The sequence below is a fragment of the Crassostrea angulata genome, chromosome 1 (genome assembly GCF_025612915.1).
Source record: "Crassostrea angulata isolate pt1a10 chromosome 1, ASM2561291v2, whole genome shotgun sequence".
Lineage (NCBI taxonomy): Eukaryota > Metazoa > Mollusca > Bivalvia > Ostreida > Ostreidae > Magallana > Magallana angulata.
The window spans coordinates 38420327-38444054 of NC_069111.1; the positions used below are offsets into that span (position 1 = coordinate 38420327).

Here is a 23728-nt window from a genome sequence, read left to right on the forward strand (position 1 = left end):
TATTTACTCATTCAAAAATAAAGTTTAGAAATAATATTACAAACAGAAAAATAAATAAATCTTTTCCTTGCAAAATGTTTTATTGCAGAAGCGGGTGATTAAGTAAAAACACTTTATTTAAATCAATCATACGAGGGAGGTAAAAATAAGACACAGCCAGGTAAACGTCTGCGAGAATGCACGAGACCATAACTGTGTCATGACAACGTTGACACAAACCAATATGGCTGAATATATTTACATTTAGCAATACAGGTAACGTTAGCATTTTTTAATTTGTTTTAGCTATTAGTTTTGATAGGAAGCAAAAATAATGAAAATATGGATTTTTTAAAAAGAAACGCAAAGAGCAAGACAAGTGCGTTCAGTTATAAATACACGTGTTTACAGGAGCAGGTGCCCGCTAGATTACAATACAATTACAATAGGCATTTATAATTAATTATTAATCTTCTAATTTGCGGAACCTGTGGCATTAGATGTTTATGTACTTTTTAAACCAAACAAGGTATTTAGATATATAAATAATTAACTAAACTGGTAATTAACCGTGACATCTTACCCATGATATCCCCGTATGTATCCTTTCTCATTTGAAATCATATATGAATGTGGTTACCTGTATATCAATACATTTAGAATTTTTTTTAAATGTTAATTGTTGACTTTTGGGAAGTTTTAATTTCAAAGACCATGAACACGTTCATATTTGGACGTTGGTGTAACAAACGTTTTACAATAATTTCACAAAATCTGTGAATTCTCATTTTTAAATTCTGAGAAATTTTTCTTAAATCATCATTACCTAGCATCTTATGTTAATCAGTTTATATGCAAGGTACATAAATATTTTCTCAAAAACATTTATAAAAAAATATATTTTTCAATTTCATTATCATTGTTAATTATTGTCATAAAGTGTCAAGTGCCTATGGTTCACCATAATTTACACGTATATAGATATTAAACTCCTTTTAGCTATTAACAGTGTGCTTTATGTGTATATGATATAATTACTTATTCTATATGTACATGTATATATATTGCTTATAATATAACTCTGATTTCTGTCAGTGTAGATTTTGAAGGATGTCTGTGGTAGCAATGCCAACCATAGAAGAGAGGGAGAATCTTATGAAAGATAACCGGGTACCATTATCTGGATTCAGTCCCCGGCCCATACAAAGACTAGCCAATAGGAAGCAGCCCAGATCTGTGCTAAATATCGAGTGTAATCACTTCTTACGGACAGAGACAAAAGACTTCACACATGGGCATGCCCCCGTGACCTATAAATTATGGATGGAGGCCGGTAAGCATGACCCCCCCTATCCGAACACCCCTGACCCAAATTTCAACAGTAACGTGTGGAGAAACTTTCGTAAACAGTACGGATTCAACACAACTGCTGAAGGCAGGAAAATTTCTGAAGTGTTGGCTACTATGTATCCATTGAACATTCCTGCACCTTCAAAAGTCGGGGACCATACGTTTGAAAAGTACATCAGAGAAACAAAACTGTTTAATGACGAGAAAATAGCTTTTCTGGCAATGAATCGGACAAAGGCCGATGTGCAGGAATTCAAGAGGTTGCGTTGTCGAAGTGAAGCGAGGAACCCGCCTATTGACGAAAGTGGTGAGTAACTGCAAATACATCGCATATGTGCTGCACAAAGCTTTATCTTTTACCTTATCTTAAAGACACCACCCTTACTCCCGAATTATGTAATCTATATCAAAAGCATCCTAGTGATACAAAAAGGCACAAACATAGCTTTACTTTGTCTGAACTGTTTATTGGATAGTAAACCCTAATTATTCATTGATGCACCGCGTGCTCTATTATATGGTCTGACCGACTAGAAACGTAAATATTTCACAATGCGAAATCAAAATGTTTCCAGTATAATTATCTCAGTTGATCCGACATTTACCAAAGCAGTTATCATACAATGCTAGGAGCAAGCAAAGTTTGTCTATTACAGTTATATGGTCCATTAATTAATATTTTGTTCTCAATATTTAATATTTTCAGGTAATATCTTACCTCCAGAGAACTTCAAGAAATACGAGCACCGGTTTGTACCTCCCCCGCCACTGCCTCCGACCCCACCCCCGTCAAACCAGAAGATTGACTCCCTGGGTCAGCGCTACATCCCCCGCTCTGAGCCTCACCTGTGGAAACTGTCTTACAAACTTTCACACCCCCAGTACGAGAGTGTTCGAAAGGAAATCAAGAGGAGACAAGAACTTATGAGGAACCAACCCATTGGGGTCTCCCCCAAAACCTTTCCTTCTCCGCTGGTGCCATGAAATTTTATTGCATGCGTATGCATGTTTTTATTTAAATAACTGTGATATTTTGGAAATACCGTTATAGATGATACTGATGGTCATTCTATACTTTTGATTTAATTTTGATTGGAAGACATCATTATCTTATGTCAGACTACTAGGACTAACAATTACATGCAAGTGCTCAACAAATGTCGTTCATCATTTAATGTTAAACTACCAAAAAATATGCTATACACGGGATTTGCCTTATTTTCATAAACAATTTCTATGTTTGTATTATTTATCACTGAAAAAAAATCGTTGGCCAAAACTCTGCTAACCTTTACAAATCTTTTGATCCTTCAAACGAATTCATCGATTCTTTCGACTTTTCAAGGATATCGAACGAAGGGTGTCGTAATAATGTCATAATATGAATGTAGACTGTGATATGGTACATGCATTTGATGCTTTATTTTTTTCATGATTATCTTAATTTTGTAATGACGGTCTTTGAACTTTACGTGACGTGTATATGTATAAACGTAATCAGTATTTGGTATGCGCCAAAATGTTGTGTATACGCTTTGTATACAAAGCATTTCGAGAATTACTTCTATTCAAGTCGTAATGTATTTTCAAACGATAGAAAGACTTTAGATGTTATTTTTTGCGCATATTTTCTGTTGTCATATTTTCTTGATTTGTTTTAAGCATTTGTTACTTTGGTTGTGCAATCACTGAATGTGTAATAAAATCTAAAAGAATTTTTCTTTCAATCCTTTTGAAACTAATACACTTTCCAATAAACAATTGACTACATATAATACACGTACATTCTAAGTAATCAATTTGTGATATACAGACAACGTTTTCAGAGAATAGTATCATCTTCTTTTTAGCAGCTTTCAATTTATTTATTGACGTACATATACTAGTAAACAGTATATTTTTAGTGTTTAAGTGGTTCAAGAAATACTAGTAGGGAGGGATTAATTACTTATCTCAAGTCATAGCTTATTTTGTGGAAAAGCCTTCGGTACTAGTATTTACAAAGAAAACATGTCATGCATAGTAACACGATTTTAATTGAACATATCTGTTCCATAACAAGAAAATTGCAACAAAACCTTAAAAGTATTGACGACAGCAGTAAAGTTATAAAATTTTCTTTCATTGAATATATTTGATGATCTTGATTTTACCCGTTCTGAATTCGCCAACATACAGATTGTTGTTAATTGTGTTCACTTGAACTGCTCTTGGGTCTACCAGTCCGCAGCAGATAAAATTCATAAAATGACCATCTACATCAATACAGTGAATTCGATTATTTTCGGAATCTGCGATTAAGACTTGATGAAGCCGGTCTGTAGTTATACCGTGCGGAGAAAATTTATTGGAAGTCGAAGAATCCGTGTCCCCATGGTAACTATACCGGAAGTCGCCGACATTGCTCACCACCTGAACAGACCTGTGAGCAGGTAGAGAAACACATTTATCACCATTTCCATTTTCTGCTAAAAAGATGTCTCCTCCTTTGTGATGAAAAATAGCGTCTCCATTTTCGTCAAATTGAATTTCCTGTACAATGGATTTACCGCTATATTGGATGATCTTGCACTGGTCATTATAGTGAACTGTCATACAAACCAATAAGTCACCAGATTTTGAAACACAAAAAGCGCGCGGCGTCCATTCCTCCAATTTTAGTACCACATCAATGTCCCTGTTTGTTGAATTCAGATTCTGCTTGTTGATCGTTCTGTCTTTCCAATCACAGAAATAAAGTTCTTGTTCATGAGTAACGAAAAGATCAGCTGGATATTCACCAGAAGTAACACTTATACTATCTTTGATCTCACCGGAAAAATCTAGACATGATATGGTGCATTCGTATATAAAAGATACCCATATTTTGTCTGGATGACAAATACCAATGCGATCTAAATCTTCACTGTTTGAATCAAACTCCAACACAACTACTGGATCGCGAAGAAAATTGAACGATTGCGGAATATCACAATCGCTGATTGCAACAGAGTCCAAACCACCCGATTCATCAGAAATATCCGTGAAATCGTGATTTTTGTGGAGTCCAGATATAATGCATCTTTTACAAACAGGGATCTGGCATTGTTGACACCTCATATCGCAATTTTTTCCTGAATGAATATTGCACATCATGTTCGAACCGTGATACGCGTACTCAATCATATCATGTGACCTATGACCCTGCGACACGTGACTTGGCATGCAGGATTTACAGAGCTTTACGTTGCAAGTGTTACAATAAACCTTCGCCACTCCTGTGGACATGGTACACAGTTCACACCGGACAGGCTCCTGAGCCATAACCAGCGATCTTGCGTGAGCCATTGCAAAACCTGTAACATGAAAAATAAGTGCTGTATTACAAGCGTTTGGCGGTTTTTTTCGATAAGTAAAATCAAAAATTCTACTCATAGTATGATTTCATAATTAGGTTTTGCTGGATTTTCGATTATACATTTTAAAATGCTTTAATAGACACTAATGAAATAAATACCAATTTAAGGCTTCACTATGATATTATACTAGTATTTCATCAATGGAGTATTTGCTGAACGATTATTATTTATGAACACTTCCATATTATTAAAAAGTATCAAAAGTAATTAATGTAATAGAATTTCAAAGCCCGGTGGTATAATGGATACAAGGAGTTATCATTACAAAAAATTACAACTCGCTTGGTACGCGAGTTATGTATTTTTCTTCAATGTATGCAACCCTTATACAAATAAGAACCTGCAGCAGAAAGCATTTAATAAACACTGTAATCAACTGGACACGCATGTATATAGAGGCTCTATATGATTTGGTATATGTTTAGGTACATGTAAGTTAGTGATATCATCAATATTTACCAATTACGATGAACTTGCGAAATACTGACCTGGCTCACAAATCGTCCCATTAGGGGTGGGGTTTTTTTTTGGGGGGGGGGGTGGGTTACATTTCAAGGTTTATCTTAAAACACTGACAGAAATAACATCTTACCTTTCCATCACTCGGCAGAAGGCAAATGTCAACATGACGTGAAACTTAAGAGAGAGAGGGAGAGAGTATGCTCTGAAAAAAATGCAACATATACAGTCCGCGCACGCATTTGCAGTTGTGACAACGTAACAATCTTGTAAAGAAATGAATAAGAAATGCCAAATAGTGCAATGACAACAGTACATGGAACCCAACAGGCAATGTATATACATGCCAAATCTCTCGTTCATTTGTTACATACAAACTTGTTACGATGCCCCAACCAGTAATGCATGCTCCGGACCTAGAGTGGGTCGGTGGTTCAGACCCCCTCTCCCTTAGAATCTGATGAACTGGTTAACCCCCCCCCCCCCACCGGAAGAGCATTTAAGGTGAAATTGTTTAGGGGTAAGAATGGACCCTGACCTCTATTTAATCTAAGCATCGATATTTCATCCTCACTGATTCTACCACATTGCGTATTTTCGTAAACAATTTAGTTGTACATACACGCATGGATGCATGTCTGATTATAATGTATTAATTTGGTGTCGTGCGCTTTAACTGTGGCATAATATCAACCCTGTCTTAACATTTACATCTTGATATAAAAGAGAAAACCCCTTACCTTTGATGAAGAGATAAGTTATATAAGACTCTTCCTGATGAAGACAAATGTCGACTGCTCGTGGAACTCCGTGCCTGTTTTATTTTTCACGGTTGGGCTAGTGTCACATTGTCCTTCTTGCAGATTTACTACGGTACCCTAGTGGTAGGTTAATCATTTAAAAGAAGTTTAACTTCTTGTGTGTCTGAGAATGGCATTTAAATTGCTTTGATTAGTATCATTTAAAAATATATTTGAATGATCCATTAAGATTATTTTCTTTTAAACGATGATTTGTTATACGTTATGTTATGAAATATATCAATTCAAATCAAACCTACGAAACTTTACATCCAATGACAATGTTCTCTAAAATTAGAAAATCTACTGCTAGTATACCAAACACACCGTAATGACGATTGTCTTTCTTGGTTATTCATGTTGGTATGATGGTAGCGAGCAGTCCATTGGAACTGGTTCGTATAGACGTTGGAACTGGTTACTCCGTGATTCGGTTTTGCTAGAAGCAGTATGAACGCAATACTCAGTATGTAAATAGAACCGTATGGTATACGTGATATTGTTCCAATAGAATTGCGATTTCAAAAACGGTCGGTCGTTTCCAACCCAACATGTAGCGACTGAACATTGTTCTATCAATTAACAAAACGGGTTATGTTATTTTTTCTGCAATGATCGCTACCATCATAGATAGCCTGAATCATCAAAAAAAGTATAGGTATTTTTTAAAATTTATATTTTACATCTTTCCTTGAATTAATCATAAAGAGGAATTGAAATTTTGTAAATCATTGTTCACGTACATGTACATCAATACGTTAGATGGAAGAAATATATGGGAATTTGGTTTGACATCAACACGATTATTTTGTGCAGTTCTTTCTTTTTTTTTTTTTTAGGTTGCTGAATGTTTCGACCGATCAATAAACTGATTAAAACTTGATCCTGCAGATTTCAACCCTGTCAGTTTCTATAGAGCTATGAATCACAAACGGTTTAACCAAGAAAAAGAGAAATATTCAGGGATGTAGATATTTAAACAATAAAATGTTGTTTTGTAGCAGAATTGTAAATATACTAGGGATGTGCATATTACTTGAAATTTGATTTTTGGTAATTTATAAATTGAAAAAAATACCAGCTGTTGAACTTCGTCATTTTTTTTTGGGGGGGGGGGGCATAATATGGTAAATAGGGTTCCCCTATTGTACGGATAACTCCTAAAGTTTTCAAGATAGGAAGTTGTTGTCTTGCAGACCAATGGCGTGTATAATACATGTACATGTACTTAGATTTTGATAATTTTTGGGGAAAAAAATATCAGCTGTTGAACTTTGTTAGTTTTTTTTTTTTTTTTTTATTTGCAAAACATTGCATATAGAGTACCATATTTCTCAGGATGGGTAGTGTTTATCAATTCAGGGTTGACATGGATACTGTTCATACAAAAGAAAACCCGGTTTACTGACATATTGACAGCTTTTCTTTTGTTCATGAATAAAACGGGACTTTGCTTGCACAATTGTTTATTGTAATATAGAAACAGCCAGACTGAAATCTACATGCCCCATTTATCGATTGGTCGAAATCTAAAGCGGCTGAATAAATTGACAAGCCCTGTTTATCGATTGGTCGAAATCTACAGCGACTTAAGAAAAATCACGGACCAAGAAATAATCATGATGATGCCAGACTCAGTCTCACAGGAGACGATTTGGCTGTTTCTTTTAGCTAACGTTTTTATGTACGCTAACAGTAATTTAGTGAATTTTACTAAACTTCATAACCAATTTATTAATTATTTGATAATTCATTCGGGATATGAAGGTAGCGACATTGCAGAAAGAATACATAACCGGCGTTAGCGGGTTATGTAATTTTAACGAGGGTTATGTAATTTTTTTCTGCAATAATCGCTACCTTCATAACCCGCATGAATCATCAAAGGAAGCATTTTAATGTGTATATTACAATGTGTAAATCTTTGTTTTAACTACTTCTTTATTTTGAAATCTGTAGGAGGAGTTATCCGTACAATGAGGGTACCTTTTTGGCAGCCGCCCGCCCGACATTTTCGCTATTTTAATGACCGGATTTTTCCTTTGGAAAACCCGGTTAATGAATGTTGTTTTGTACGCGAAAATAATTTTTTCAAATATCCTTGTGACAAAACAGCTGCTTCGTTGAATTAATGAGAATCAAGGGTCTGAATATTGCTGAACAAAGTAGACCGTCCAAAGCGGAAACAACTCTCCAGTTCTAACCTGATAATGAAAATCTTACAAGTAAAGATGTTACTGTGACTTTTATTGATAACAGAATTTGTGGAGTAAAATTAATGCTGAAAATTAAGCCAAGGAACATATACATCTTCTACTATTATAAAAATGTGGTCTGAAAATCAACATGTTGAGTGAAATGGTAGAAAACGATAAATGGAGAATTAGAAGAAAAAATCTGGTAAGAATTATTTACAACCAAACACTGAAGTCCAAACATATCATCTTACTTATGCTAAAGTTTTTAAATTTTCTTATCAATCAAAAAATGAGAATAATGTTTGCTTCTATACAAATTGAAACAAATTTACTGGCAAGCTTTTTATAAGAAGAAAATCTTTTACATTTCTAAGAGCAGAATAACTCATAAATGTACATCTAGCCATTCTAATGTATTAAAGTTTAAAACACACAAGCAAGCCTGTTGCTATCCTTCTATTAAAGAAAAAAATGTTACAATTTCACAACAGCAGAAAAGCTCCGTAAAATGATAGTACAAAATGAAAATGTACCATCAAGTAAAGATTCAGTTCCAAACAAATATTAATACCCGTTTAATGTCAAAGTTCACAATTCATTATGTGTAAGCACACATTTAAATTATGCAAGAAAAAAATGACCTTTTACATGAACATTTGGCACTTTGAAAAATAAATCATAACAGCTTTTAGTGATATTCTTCTGAAAATAAAAGTGAAAAATTGACAAACTTTGAATTCCCTGAAATTGTTTTAGTTACCCAATCAAGTTTCTGTAGATGATAGAAACTTGATGACGTGATGAGAAGCTAAAATGTATCTTTTAAACATGCACCAAAGACAGAGGTAGACACAAAGGTTAAAGGGAAAAATTGAGTTCCAAAAAAGAGTTCCCACTTGTTCACAAACTACCCACCTACTGATGAACATACAGGTGAGTAATATGCATCATTACACAGGTATATATATACTTATCACCTGAGACCAACCAAAGAGGTGTGCTTATCCAACATGTTGCCCCATATGTACTTTATCCTTTCCATGGGGGCACTACTTAATGATACAACAAACGTCTGAGAAACAGAAAGAGACATCATAAACATGAAAATGGCCTAAGAATAAAGCACTATTTTATTCCTACATGTACATGTAAATATCTTCAATACCTAAGTTTTCAAACTAATTTTTTCAAATATTAATATTAGCCAGGCCTTGATTTAGACCTGAAGAACCTCACAGTCAATGGCTAGCTTGATGAAATATTGCTCTCTGGTTTCTTTTTGTTTTTTTTTTTGGCAATATTTGCAATTACACATGTATTATTTAAAAGACTAGAAAAACTTGATTTTTATGACTACAGCAAGTACATGTAGGTGTCCTTGCTAAAAACATACAACTCAAACAGAATGACACTGTTCTAAGTTTCTTCAAAAACATACCTAAATAGAGCATAAAAAATATGCTGTATATCAATTTCAGGAAATAAAAAATATTTCTAAAATTTTAAATGAATTACTAGTGTATGTATATCCCTTAAGAAGTTTACAAAAAAATCTTTTATATAACAGCGCCGCCGCCCCCCCCCCCCCCCCCCCCCCCCCCCCCAAAAAAAAATGTACACCGTACATGAAAAGGAAAAAAAAAATAAGTGAAAAAAGAGGATTGAAAGCACTACAGATATAAAATAGCTGATGTATCACTCCAGAATTCTATTCAGAGTGTTGCCTACAATATTAAAAAGCTCACTATCAAATAAACACAGCCATGAAGATATTGAGCTAACAAATAAACGCCATGTATGTAATTCAAGCACTCTAAACAGCACAAAATAATAACAGAAGACTAATGACATAGACTATAACGTATAAAATTCTTTAAAAATAAAATGGGCTACACAGACATGTAGTTTTTTTTTATAAAATAAAACAAGTGATTTCTCTCTATACTATACAATATATGGCACAGTTAAAGGTTGTCAGTCCCTCACTTCCTGATTTGGCATCAATCAAAAATAGAAACAATTTCAATGTGTCTACTTAATTGTGCTTTACAACCAATCGGTATCATTGTAACATCTACATACAGATCCATCTATTGTTTAAGGTTGGTTTTTTTTTTGCACATAACGGATCTAAAAGTTCTATAAACTCAGTCCACTTCATGGCAAAAAAATTAGTATTTGAACTATGTCACAAAAAATGTCTTGCTAGAAAGAAACTTTTGTTTTCAATATTTGTATTAACTTTAAAATTTTAACATTGCAATTTCTAATGGTTAAATCATTAAAAAAAACATCAGTTGATCTAATCATGAAAATCAATTCTTAAAAGTATCTTTAAGTTCAGTAAAAAGCTATCACTGTTTTAGTTGAATTGGAAACAAAAAATCCAAGAGATTTGCAAACACCGGCAGTTTCCATTTCACTGATAACAAACTATGTAGAAACCTGGATAAAATCTACTTGAGCATAAAAAATGAAAATTAGTTGATTTCTAATGATATGAAAACCTTGGTATCTAAAGAATATTGATCTTTGAAAGTTCAAAAATATTCCCTTAAAGCACCTTCATAATAGCTGAACTAAGCTCTGAATCTGTGAATGTTTAATTGCTTAAAAATAAAACAATTTGATCCGTGATTTGCAAGAGACACTTTTTGCCTAAACAATAACATATCAATACAAACTCCACATTGTATACAAGAAAATATGGAATAAAAGCATATGGATAATATGCATAATGACACATTTAATATGACAAAGACAGTCAAGTAAAAAACTGGCCATGTACTGTTGGTTCAAAATAAAATCTGAATGAACAGTAACACACACTAATTTCACAAAAAAAACTAAACAAAAAATACTGTTAAGTAAATTTAACATGCATTGAGGACATTATGGAAGATATCAAAGAGGCAAGAAAAAAAAAAACAGCTAAAAAAACCATCATGACAATTATTTTTGTCCACTAATTTTTCATATATTTGAAGTTTATCACCAATATATTAAATCAAATCAAGGCAAATTAGAAATATATGTGAATTAAAAACTTTAAAATACATGTAAATTTATGTATGGTATCTTATTGTAAAACAATAGCAAGGCTTAAATAAAAGAACTAGCTAGCCGTCTATGTGGTTTTGATAAATTTGCATCAAGCACTAAAATAAATTTGTTATTTGCAATCATGCAAAATATAAAGAATTAAAATAAACCCCAATGATATATACATAAAATGTATATATCTTAATGAACATGTTACTAAGAAACCCTGCCAAATTTGACCCAGACATTTATGAGGGTTTATATATACATGTCATGGTTTTTTAAGTTTAAAGTTTCAAAGTTTTACTGACCAACTTACTGGTGTAAAGCAATCTGAAATTCTTTTTTCTTACAAAGGGATGCAAGCAATGAGCAACAGTATTTTTACATTGTTTAAAAAAACCAAACAATCTAAAAGTAGTGTAGAACGTTTTTCAGTACATAATAAAAGTCATGAATATTGGGCAAAACTTAATAATCAATTGCTAAACAGAGGCCAAGTCTTCCGGTAAAAAAAAAATACAACACAAAATTGATTTTTAAAAACATAAACAGAAAATGATGAAAATCTCCCCGAGAAAGTTGAACATGGTATTACATGTCTTCTTCATGTTTGCTTATGTCATAAATTTCTGAAAACAAGGGAGGTAACCTCACTCGGTTCCACTGAGCTCGGTACCACTCCAGAATCTCGTCATGTTGTACTCCCAGAGTCCTTAGCTGTGGAAGTTTCACAATCGTAGTTCCAAATAAGTTCTCCTCTGTGGAGTGATTGCGAAGGATCTGCAGCTTTAAGGCTTCTATCAAACGGTCCTGGATGGTTTCTACTGCTTTGGGATTCTCCAACCCCTTGCGATCTTGTAAAGAAAAATTAATAATCAAAACAGATTGGTATTTTAAAAATTTCATAATCAATAAATCCCTATCTTTCTTTTTTTGAAATCAAAATTTCTTTGAACTTTGCTAATTCCAAAAATTCATTAAAAAAAAATCTGTAAAATTTAATTCACAATTACTTCCCTTCATACTGTCTAATTTTATAAGAAATTGTTACCATTACTTAGTCATTTTTCAGAAAGGTAAAAACTGAATACAAACCTGGTGTAGCTAAAACTATGGCACAAAAGAGACCTATTTCTGTATCATTTAAATTAAGCTGGTTCAAACTCTGAGCAAGGTCAAACATACAGCTTACAAAATCAGGCTGAAATGAGAAAAGAAAACAAAATATCAATAAGTATAAATAAGCAGTTTTCTAAGAACTTCATTCTAATTTAGGTTTAAAATAATGTTTAATAAGTGAATAATAATTGTTGTAAATTCACTCTTTCAACCCAACCAAGAAAAGACTAAAAGTTGAGAAGGGAACATTCACTGTACGTTCATAAAATAACAAATATGGTACACAGTACTGCTAAAGGTGATTATCCCAATGGTTTTATAATGACTAAAGCATATACCTGCCATAAACATGTTGTCAATGTTCTTTTCAAAAAAAAAGAAAACAAGGAAAATGAACCAATAACAAAGTGCTGTTGCCAACAAAAATGCTGCATTTAACATGTTTAATTAAAGGCGCATGGTCCAATTTTTAGTGAAATTCATTTTTCTGTTTTTAATTTTAACAATGTTTCAGTAAGGCATTTTTTTTGTCAACCAAAATATGAATGTCAGTCGACATTTGAGTAATAGGTGAGATACAAAGCTCACCATTTTTTGTTATGTACCGTATTCAAAACTCAGGTCATGTTTTTTTTTACATTTCCAGGTTTAGACCAAAAATGAATGTGACAAATGCTAAAAATTGTATATCTATGTTCAAAATGAATTAGCAGAGACAAAAATCAGCTTGAAAAAGGTTTTTTAAAAGTATATTGAACCAATGTAAACAAAAACATGAAAGAATAGTGAGCTCTGTATCTTGCTTGAAACTCTACGAATGACACTCAAATTTTGGTTGATTAGATACTGTAAACCAGCTTTTATTCGCGATGACTTTATTTCGCGATTTACTTCCGATAGACTGGTTCGAGACGACTAATATTTGCGACCAACCCTTATCCAGACTCGTATATTGTTAAAACAACCATATGACAACGAAAGGTTTGTGGCAAGAAATATTCGTGATGACGATGTCCTCACAAAAATTTCTCGACCACAAATATAAGTTGGCTTACAGTGTACATTGTAAAATACAAAAATTATAGAAAAATAAAATTTGACCAAAATCATGACTCCCTGTAAAAGAGAAATATGTGATTTTTAAAAATTATTACTGATCTTGACCTGTACATACACTAATCCTGTTTAAATTTTGTATGATTAAGTTTATATTGTAGGCATGCAGAAAAAGAGATACTAGTAGATGGCATGACAGACCAAAAGTCAATCTGCCCTCAACCTTCTACCATAGGAGCACAAAAAGACACCAAATGGAGGGCAGATTTTCTAAAAAAATTAGACATCAGCAGTTCTCTTGAGGCCTTAAACTTACTGAGAAAACAACCCCTAATTCCTCCTTTTGTATAATGCTTCCATCTTCGAAAGTTAAACAGCCCTCTGCTTTGTTAAACATCCGCGCCATCCTCATCAGCCAAACTTCGAAGAAACCACACTTGATCAAAATCAGTTGATCGTCTTGGTTCAGCTCAGGAAACCCTGCTCAACATATCAAATACATATGTATAAATACATGTACCTGGTAGTCAGTACCATTTGTTTTGGAGGAGTTCATTAGTACATGTATGAAGGTACAGTAATTTTCCATGTTAATGAAAAACATGTACATACAAAAAATGAAATTTGCCATAACACACTGTATATTACTTCCTATTCTCATACATATATCCATCCTTTAAAGGGTGAGTCTTGGCTATGTAATCAATCACTCCATTTCACCTTATTTTGTAAAACCTTCAGTACAGCCCCATTAGAAATATGCTATCACATAATGCCATCTACACTTCACTGTTCTTGAGAAACAGGTGGACTATTATACTGAGTTATTATACATGTACTTTGCTTGTCAAATGTGAAAATTTTTAAAATGCATTACTGGCTATCATGTTAGTTCAAGGTCCTCATTTCAAAAAATGACTAATATATAAACCTGTTTTAATGATTAAATAGAAACGTTATAAATATATTTAAAAAATGTTTATTTTAAAACCCCCCCTTCCCCTCCAGAATTTTTACTTCAGATACATTCAGTAGTATAGATCTTTAATTCAATACCCCCCCCCCCCCCCCACACAATTTGGAATTCTTAAAGAGTGAAACCAAAGAATGTAATAGGTGTCGTTGAACCTTTTAATGGTTTAAAAACCTAATTCAATTAGTAATTAGTCCCAGTACAACACAATACTACAAATCAGCATAACACGGTTTTCTCAGATTCCTGTCTCATTGTCTCCTAGATATATGGAGGTCATTGACATTGACACTGGTCTTTGACCTGTTGACAGAGACAGGAGTTTAACAAATGATCCTCCTCCCCATTTCTAGTTATTTATGGGACAGATACATCATTTTTAGCTTCAAATCAGCTTAAACATTACTTAAGTAGCAAACTTAATTTATCCACAATATAGGTTAATGAATTTGAGGATATGATCCACCAAACTGTCCAATGACAAGAATCTTTTTCTTTAATTAATGAAAATTTGTCCTCAACTAGTAATGTGAACTACAATTTATCTGGGTTCAGTCATTTTAAGGAATTGTTTACTTATATAAACACAGTTCAACAAATCAAGACATCCAACAGCCTAAGCAGTCATTAATCAATATACACTGTATTACTACCATATGCAAAATGAAGAAAAACAGATTTATGAATTTTTACCATTATTTTGTTTTTCATTTATGCTACTACCTCTAAGTTGAAGTAGATATTTCCTTTGATTCCATATGCTTGGGTCTGACTCATAAAAATACAAGGAGTTAGTGAACGTAAAATTTTCTGGGGGGGGGGGGGGGGGGGGGGGGGGTGTGCAGAACCTAACCCCAAAATCATAATCTCTAACCCAAGGGATCATGAATTTTAGAGACCACTTTACCCATCACAACCCTGCTCTCAGTTTGCCTGCTGGAATAAGTGGATGGAAAAAAGGAGAGATAAAAATTTTCTCCAGTTTTTACCCCAAATCTAATCCTGCTGAGAGATTAAAGTCACAATTTCCCCTCCCTTTATATGCTACAAGACTGACTCATATGTTTCTGATAAGAAATTAATAATGTTCTCAAAGTTTACAAATGACAGATGATTGGCAAAGAGGACATCTGAAGACAGATTACAAGAGTTTACCTGAGTGTCTCATTAGACGTGACATATGGAATGGAAAACCTTATCTTATTTTGAGCTTGTTTTTCTAATTCACTTCACTAACAGAAAATTTCAATCTTATTCAATTTATGACAGAAAAAATGTATCATTTATAAAAGATTCATTTATGATCTGCATATCAATTAAGATTTTTCTTTCTGAGAAAACTACTAGTAGCTATCCCTTCCAACCCTCAATGCTCCCCCTTTCTAAAATCCTTACAAAACATTAAATATTCATTCGCACAACCTATTATTGTTCTTTCGATCCTGGTTACTTCTATGATCTTTCATTCTCACCTGTGACTCGTTTTGCAAACTCGACCACACTGTTGATTGCAGGGGTGATGAAGCTGGCCAAACAATGCCACATGGAGAGCTTCTGAGCCTCAAGCTCCTCATCCGAAAATTGAACCGGGGTTGAAGGAATGGAAATCTGTTGCATCTAAAAAAGAAATACATGTACTATTGCTTAGCACTAAATACGGTTACTATAAAAACATGCAAAACCATTGAGAACAACTAAATGGCTTTTATTTCTGACCCCTCTATAGTAAATAAATACAGATATAACCTAAACATGATATGTTTGCAGGGGCTGACAAATACATTTTTTAAGCACTTGCCCTCTGGCAAGTGGCTTAGCAAAATTTACTTGCCCTACCTCAATATCCACTAGCCCGACCAAATTCTTTATTGTGATTAAAAAAAAAAAACAATACACATTCCGTACGATGTTTTTACTTTAATTTTTTCCACTTTTAATACTCTTCATAATATATAGTTTTGATTCAACATCTCTTCCTCTTGGTTTTCTCAAGAATGTGTTAAAAAATCAACACATTACGTATTGATATTTAGTTGGATTTGTTGTAAAGGTAAAAAAAAAATTATTAACAGTTTTGGGTGTCTTTATAATTTCTTTTACCTTAGGTGAATGTCCGAGATAATAGGTGACAAGCACGAACACGTGTTCACGGCCAAAGAGGTGTTAAAAATAAAGATGAAATAAATCTTCAGTGAGTTGTTTAATTTAGACTAATCATTTATAAAAATTTAGGTCTAATATTTTAATTTTAAAAAGTTCTAGGCTAAGATTATGATTATTACGATTATGAAGGCACACATAAACAGCTCAGATTGATGCTAAATTGCCATTTTATAAGTATTTATCTATTAACAGATTATGATCAATAAAATTCTATTGTGATGTATAATTTAAGCACCCTTAGATCGTAAAGAGTTTTCTAGGAAAAAAGTGTGTATTATATTCGGTTAAATACAGTATTTTTATTTCCAGTACATATGCGAAAGTTTAGAAAAGTCACTTGCCCACGGGCAAGTCCCTACCGAATTTTTACTTGCCCGATCGGAAAAATCACTTGCCCCGGGCGTCGGGCAATCGGATTTGTCAGCCCCTGGTTTGATGTATACTTTGCCTTGAATGTAGTCATTTAAATTAATGACCAATCCAATTTTCTTCATTTGCTTTAGTTTCATTGAAAAATTATGAACCACTAGATTATTAACTGGCTTTCAAACTTAACAATTATTACAACATAAGTTGAAACTTGTAATGGGAAGAAAATTGTTGGAGCAGTATAGAGTGGTATATGTATAAATTCAAGGAAATAAAATATCACATTTGGTATACGACAGATATATTTTCAAATACTTGTACTTGCTGTTAAATGAAATTGTCATAATTATTGCATAAAGAGGAAAAACTTTAAGGTCATCAAGTACAATTCTTTAATGCACAAAGCTAGCACTTAAGATTGGTGCTAAGTGTATATGGTGCTAAGTACATAAAGGAAATTTTACAATCTCAGGTTTCAAGAACATGTACTTACCATACAATATATTTATGACAATTTAAAGAAACTATTATGTAAATGCTATGCAACAAGGATCTATAGGGAGGGATTACTCACATAATAAAGTCCCCATCCCCATAAAATTTCTGGATATGTGGCTGCATAAATATGATAGTTTTTAGAAAGCAAGTCGTAGAATTTATTTCCACATTTTCATGGAAAAGCTTTATGAACCATTTACCAGAGAAGATGGTTTTCTGGTCAGGTTTTTGATCCTGTCTTCAGTGACTAGACAGTTAGTGTGATGCGCCTGTGAAATGTTGAGAATGATGTCATAAATAGCCAGCTGTTTGTTCTCCAGCGCTGACTGGTCCATGTTGGAATCCGTGGAACTCACGCAGCTGTCGTCCTGACTCTTGGACCTCTTGGGAACACGACCGTACCGGACAGCTAAAACACAACATAGAAACGTGCATAAAAAGGATTACTGACTACACGTTCTAAAGTAACTGTACAGCTATTGGTGGATTTTTTTTCAAACAAGAAAATGAAATGTTGATTCAGAAATTGCCTATATCTAAAGTCTACTGAGAAACTCTTATATTGCAATGTTGAACTTTTTAAATCTCTTCAACCCCCCCCCCCCCCCCAATCCCCCTAAAAAACAATGTACAATTCCCAGGACAGTCTGAAACATTAATCAACTGCCGAAGACAAGTCAACTGATCTTAAAGGACTTACATTTGATAGTAAATCAGGTACCAGTAGTCTTGGACAACTATGTAAGTAGTAATTTAGATTCATTGATTGATGGGGGAGTAGTCCAGCTGATACTTACAGTCTCTTGACATTCCCACAGCAAGACATTTTTTAAATCGGCAGTACTGGCATCTGTTGCGACTGAGTCGTATTACCATACACTTTCCGTCCCGCAAACATCTGTATTCAATCTGCTTCTGAATACTACGACGAAAAAATCCCTGAAAAAAAGATGTCAGTAATTTAATTTTTTTATCCCAAGAGGGATCAAACACACCCCCACCCACTAATGCTTTTTATCATCTAAACATTTACAGAATATATCTGTTTTTTCTCTACAGTTTACGCTCTGCATGTCCAAGCAGGAGTGCCTATTGAGAAAATAATACACTTTTAATTCACATGTTCTGTTTTGTGTCATTGCTTTATAAATAGACAGCAAGGAAGAGAACAGCTGTTGCTTTTATGTAAATCCTGATCCATCAAAGACTACACCCTACTCAAATCCAGAGAATTGGATGTAAATAATGGTATCAATGGAGAATTCATTACACCATACAGTGAGGAATGCATAATAGTTCTTTTTTTTTTTTTAAATATAAGTAAATCTTAAATGTTTATTTTTCAGTGTTTCTGAAAAAAAAAAATGACCCAGTTACCTTACAGCCCTCACAGGAAGTGACCCCATAATGAAATCCAGAGGCCCTGTCTCCGCACACCTTGCAGGGGACAAACTGTTTCTGGCTGTTTGAGTCTGCAGCAGCTTGGATGTTGCCAGATTCCTCTGTTATAATAAAAAAATCATAGTTACATAATCAGAGGTATTTGAGTATAAATCATGCTACCATGCAAAATCAATCAATGCAGTGCAGAAAGGTGTAAGCTGTATCTCAAATATCATAATTTTTATGAAAATAAACCATTTGGCTTTGAATATACTAAATAAAGAATGACTTTTCAAGCAGATGTCTGCCTTGTTTCTGGATCGTCCCAAGTCAAGGGTTTCTGATCCACACTCTCCTCACAAACAGAGTGGACCAGAAACACTTGTCTAGCAAAGATGTGTTTCTGGAAAACACCTGCTGCTGATCAAGAGCTTTTAAATGAATCAAGGTCTGAATCATTCTCTGTACATGTATATTGTTTGACATGGTTATTAAAATCCAGAAAGCAAAATAAAATTGTATGATTTGCATGAAAATTAGCATATTCATCAACTTCAATTTCTCGAAAGGGGAGCATAAATATGATGATTAGCCTTTATAGAAATAGAAACTAATTGTGTCCTTTTACCAACTGTGCTTTACTGATGTAATATGAAAGTTATTTATTCTAAATCAAAACTCATTATATTCTAATTCTGTTTTGCAATATATCAGAACATCTTCACACTAGCAATTTCAGTTAAATAAATGAAGGCTTTCTGCAAGACACTGATAATGACAACAGGGAAATTCATTTAAGCATTGAATGCTTATTTTTTATGTATTGAATGCTTCTTCACTGCTTCAATGGTGTGTTACAGGACTGACGACATCCAAAAATAAGCATTCAATGCTTATATTTCTTACTGATGTCTATTTTCATGAAATATATGTGTATTGTCGCCCTAAAGCCATAATTATATTAAATATCAGTCAGGGATATGAAACATACATGGAACAGCCATATTAACAGTGTAAAATCTTATTTAGTTTGCTTCCATAACTAAATACAGAGAAAAAATCTTTTTTATAAAGAAGTAGACATAATTTAATGATTTTTTTTTCAAAAGTACATATCAAATTGGTTATGTAAGATTTAATATTTCATTTAATCTTACAAAAATAAATATACTCAAAACACGTGATGACATTTATATTTGTGCACATGGCGCATAAATTATCAAAGTGTATTCATAGAAAATTGAACGTCGCAGATTTCCATTGCAAACATAAGGGGAAATATACACTGAATGTATATATAAATTTATGAACTCTGCATGTTCAGTTGAAGAACAAAGGTACCTTTTATGAATTGTGATTGGGGTCTTGCACCAACCCTTAATTAGATTAACAATTGATAATCACGTGTACCTGGTATATATATATATGTGTATCTGGAAAAGACTCAATGAATATCATGATTCATCCTGACTTAATTACACTACATCTTATACATGAATGGCTCTAATGTCTTACACTGCATGAATTGAAAAAAAAAAAATTAAATTAAAGAGAATTTTTATTAGTCCTGACAACTATTGCTTTTAAAGATTTTCATGATTTTCCCCTTCAACAAGTGAGAAGTCAACAAAATACAGAGGTGCAAACAGAAACATATTACAAAATATTAACTCAACAAACTTCTTTACAGAGCCAGAGGAGAACACTGATGAAAACAAAACCCTCCTGACTAAGGAAAACCATTATAACTGACAGATGGTGATATCACTTTACCTTAAATTACTGGTAGAAGGTGTCTTTACAAAAAAAATACTAAAAGTTCAATAACCTTTTACACGACTCTCAATAACAGTTTAAGGTTACTGTCCTATTTGAATGCTCTCTCTCTCTCTCTCTCTCTCGCTCTCTCTCCTGTCTTTCTCTCTCTAATAAATGAAGCCTATTGAACTCTCTTGAATCCTTGGATATCGACTAAGGTTCAACATATTATTTGTGATGCACCCATCTGCAGATTTCTGACATTTTGTCTGTGCACTTTAGTGAAACAATATTAGATTTGATGGGCTTTGAACATCAACCTCAACAAATGCTAAAAGTGCAGTTTATGCACTGCAAATAATGCACATGGATCTGGTGCAAAATTCCACTTACAAGGAATGATAAAGTGCATCTCTAAATTATCCATCATTAAAATTACCAGGCATATATTGCATCTGAACATTTCATCTTGAGAACATCAAGCAAACTTGGTTCAACCTGGTTCATACACAAGATTTACAGATACTCTCAGGACATCAATAGAAATTTGGCCATGAAATTTGACTCTCACTTCTCTGCCTGTCTGGGATTTTTACAAGAACAATGAATAAAATGAAAAGAAAGGTAAACATTTAGGGACACCTTATCTCTGAGTGCTACCACACGACACACACGATTTACAAACCAAACAGACATGTAGTGTAACTTTATAAGCTATTTTAAATTTAGTCAGTGCACAAGGTTCAGTGAACCATCTTTAAAAAATCCTCATAAATAAATGTCTTAATGGCCTTCATTAATCATCACAGTCTTCATCTTAATCTCTTGTTCCATAATGTTACCATTACGTTCTGAAATTCCTGCATCACTCTGAACTAACAAAAGTATGATCAATAGATAAAAATCACCCATTCAGACAGAAAACAAAACATACCCACAAAAGCCCTTCACGATTGGGGGCAAAAATTGAATAGGTCAATGCACTAGCAGTAAGTATTGATTTAGGGGGCTCGTTAGTGCAATGACATAGATACAGTGTTAAAAATAAAAAAAAATTACCCAGCCAAATAGATTTTCACTGTGGAAGTTTATTTGCAGTCTACAGAATAAATCTTAAAACAGCAAAAAGGAAGTAAATGTTTCAACAAATAAAATAGGTACTTCAAATATATATTTAATCAGTGTCTCATATCCCGCCAAATATTGAGGACAAGATATCAAAATATAGTGACATAACATAGAAAGATATATTAATAAAAGAACAATGTGAGTGTAAATATATTAAAATGACTGTGACTTTTCAATTAACATGGACGCAAATCAAAGATCAAAATAGCATCTCTGTATCAGCGATTGATATCACAACACAGGATATAACTTCTTCAAAATTACATAGTATACATTTCATTAATTAACAATAATCCAAATTGTAATTTCAATCACTGAACTCTGTGATACAGTATTTTGGACCTAGGAATTTAATCATTACCAAGTTCACTTTCATTTCAATAGCTCATAAATCAGGAAAATAAAATTCAGAATTGCATAAACAATGTCTGATGTGTTCATATTTGTTGCTATTTTAAGATCCCAACTTTCCATGACTCTATACAAATATTCTTTTAAATTGGTTCTAAATATTTTTAAAATGACTAACTGTGAAAAAGTGTATGCTAATTGCACCTAGATGCATTAAAATGTTATGTCAAAAGTATTTTTTTTTTTATTGCATACCTATTCTTTCTTCTCACAGTCTAAGAAATAAATGTCTTAATATAAGCTTCTGTATTTTGTTTACATACATACATGGGCATTAGAATACTACTTACTTATACAATAGCAAATCTTTATCTTTTAAGAAAACATTAGCATTCCAGATTTCTACTTCTTTTTAGACCCTGACAACATGAACATGTAAAGGATTGTTTTTTAAAATTAAAGTAGAAGGAAGAAATAAAAAAGTAGAAGGGGGTCTGGGGTCTAGCTTATAGCTACATGTGGATTGTGTTTGATATGCAACAATAGCTAGGTAATTACGTCATTATAGGTGGGGGAATATCCACGCCCCAGGTCTTAAAGACAACCCTGCTATCAATTTATTTTAAAGCTAATTTAAACTTTAAACATATTTTTATATAAATAATTTCATGACCAGGTTTGATAAATCAGCAAATTCCTAAAAAATCTGTCACAATAATTTCATTTTCTTAAGAGTCCAAGACAGCCTGTGACTTTTACTGAAAGCTGGGCACTGAGGAACATCAATAAACAAAGACGGGTGTCTAATAATCTTTGTAGTGCAGTTCCAATACAATATGGAATTCAGTTTTTTATGATTTAATAGCCATAGAATTTTCAAAAGTTTATTTTTCATTTTCAAGTCAAATTACATGATAGAATTCCATATCTTTAAAGGATAAATTTCATTGGGCTTTCCCAACGATGTGAAGGACTCTTAAAACATACCATTCTATACCATGTATAGATACCATGTATACTGTGATTAATTATATCATTTATAATGCTACTATTGATGGTTGCGTGCAGACGTACCTTTATTTGATGACTTTTGTAGGGAAGAACTGGGGGCCACAGATGCCCTTGCATCTGCTGTCACATGTCGAGACGAGGAAACTTCCTGGAACCCTGGAATCGCGAATCCTCCTTGTCCCTTGGGGTGGTCATGCTCCAGCGACTGAGAGATCTGCCCCGCCAGTTGCTCCAACTCGGCGGGGCTGTAAAACGCCGGCAAGTCGTCGATGGACAGGGGGCCAGACTCTTCCGACACCCCGCCAGAAGTTTGCTCCCCTTCTCTCGCGTCCATGACACCTGACGACCGAGAGCCAGAGAGCGTCTTGTCATCTATTTTTAACAACAGTTAATGCACATTCATGTAGCATTGGACACAAACTTCTTTGAACTTCGTTTTTTGTGCTGGGATCAGCTGATTTTTTTTTGTTCAACGTAAAGTTGTGATCAACCTGACACACGCCATTAAAACGATGCGTTGGTTTTCAAAGCAATTCCATTACTCGTATCTGTTATAGCACATTGATCTGTTCAGATAGTAGCTTCTAAATGTCATTAACTATTCGCTATTCCACCTCAAAACAAAAAGTATGCAAATTATTTTTCAACATGGCGTCAACTTCATCTATTGTACCCAGAATGCATTGCAAA

At 33.5% G+C, this 23728-nt stretch overlaps 3 protein-coding genes across 5 annotated transcripts; 1 reads left to right on the top strand and 2 right to left on the bottom strand.

The window, feature by feature from the left end:
• Positions 1-153: 153 nt before the first annotated feature.
• LOC128182508 (testis-expressed protein 52-like) lies at positions 154-3046 on the top strand. Of its 2 annotated transcripts, none has more exons than XM_052851155.1 (3): positions 154-255; positions 1080-1636; positions 2036-3046. In XM_052851155.1, exons 2-3 carry the CDS (start codon positions 1090-1092, stop codon positions 2311-2313), a joined length of 825 nt encoding a protein of 274 aa, XP_052707115.1. In that variant the 5' UTR covers positions 154-255; positions 1080-1089; the 3' UTR covers positions 2314-3046. The 2 variants fall into 2 exon arrangements, with proteins under 2 accessions (XP_052707115.1, XP_052707124.1); XM_052851164.1 differs by having other exon boundaries at positions 179-255; positions 1075-1636.
• Positions 3047-3247: 201 nt separating this feature from the next.
• Positions 3248-6056, bottom strand: LOC128191496 (uncharacterized). 2 transcript variants are annotated; one of them, XM_052863606.1, is made up of 2 exons: positions 5320-5383; positions 3248-4664 (listed from the first exon to the last, which is right to left on the bottom strand). In XM_052863606.1, the coding sequence occupies exon 2, from the start codon at positions 4654-4656 to the stop codon at positions 3451-3453; it is 1206 nt and encodes a 401-aa protein (XP_052719566.1). In that variant the 5' UTR covers positions 4657-4664; positions 5320-5383; the 3' UTR covers positions 3248-3450. The 2 variants fall into 2 exon arrangements, with proteins under 2 accessions (XP_052719566.1, XP_052719559.1); XM_052863599.1 differs by lacking the exon at positions 5320-5383 and adding an exon at positions 5927-6056 and having other exon boundaries at positions 3250-4664.
• Positions 6057-9769: 3713 nt separating this feature from the next.
• Positions 9770-23705, bottom strand: LOC128164853 (ecdysone-induced protein 78C-like). Its single transcript, XM_052828885.1, has 8 exons — positions 23102-23705; positions 18785-18909; positions 18205-18346; positions 17608-17816; positions 15850-15994; positions 13721-13884; positions 12325-12430; positions 9770-12083 (listed from the first exon to the last, which is right to left on the bottom strand). The coding sequence occupies exons 1-8, from the start codon at positions 23370-23372 to the stop codon at positions 11821-11823; spliced, it is 1425 nt and encodes a 474-aa protein (XP_052684845.1). The 5' UTR covers positions 23373-23705; the 3' UTR covers positions 9770-11820.
• Positions 23706-23728: the final 23 nt, after the last annotated feature.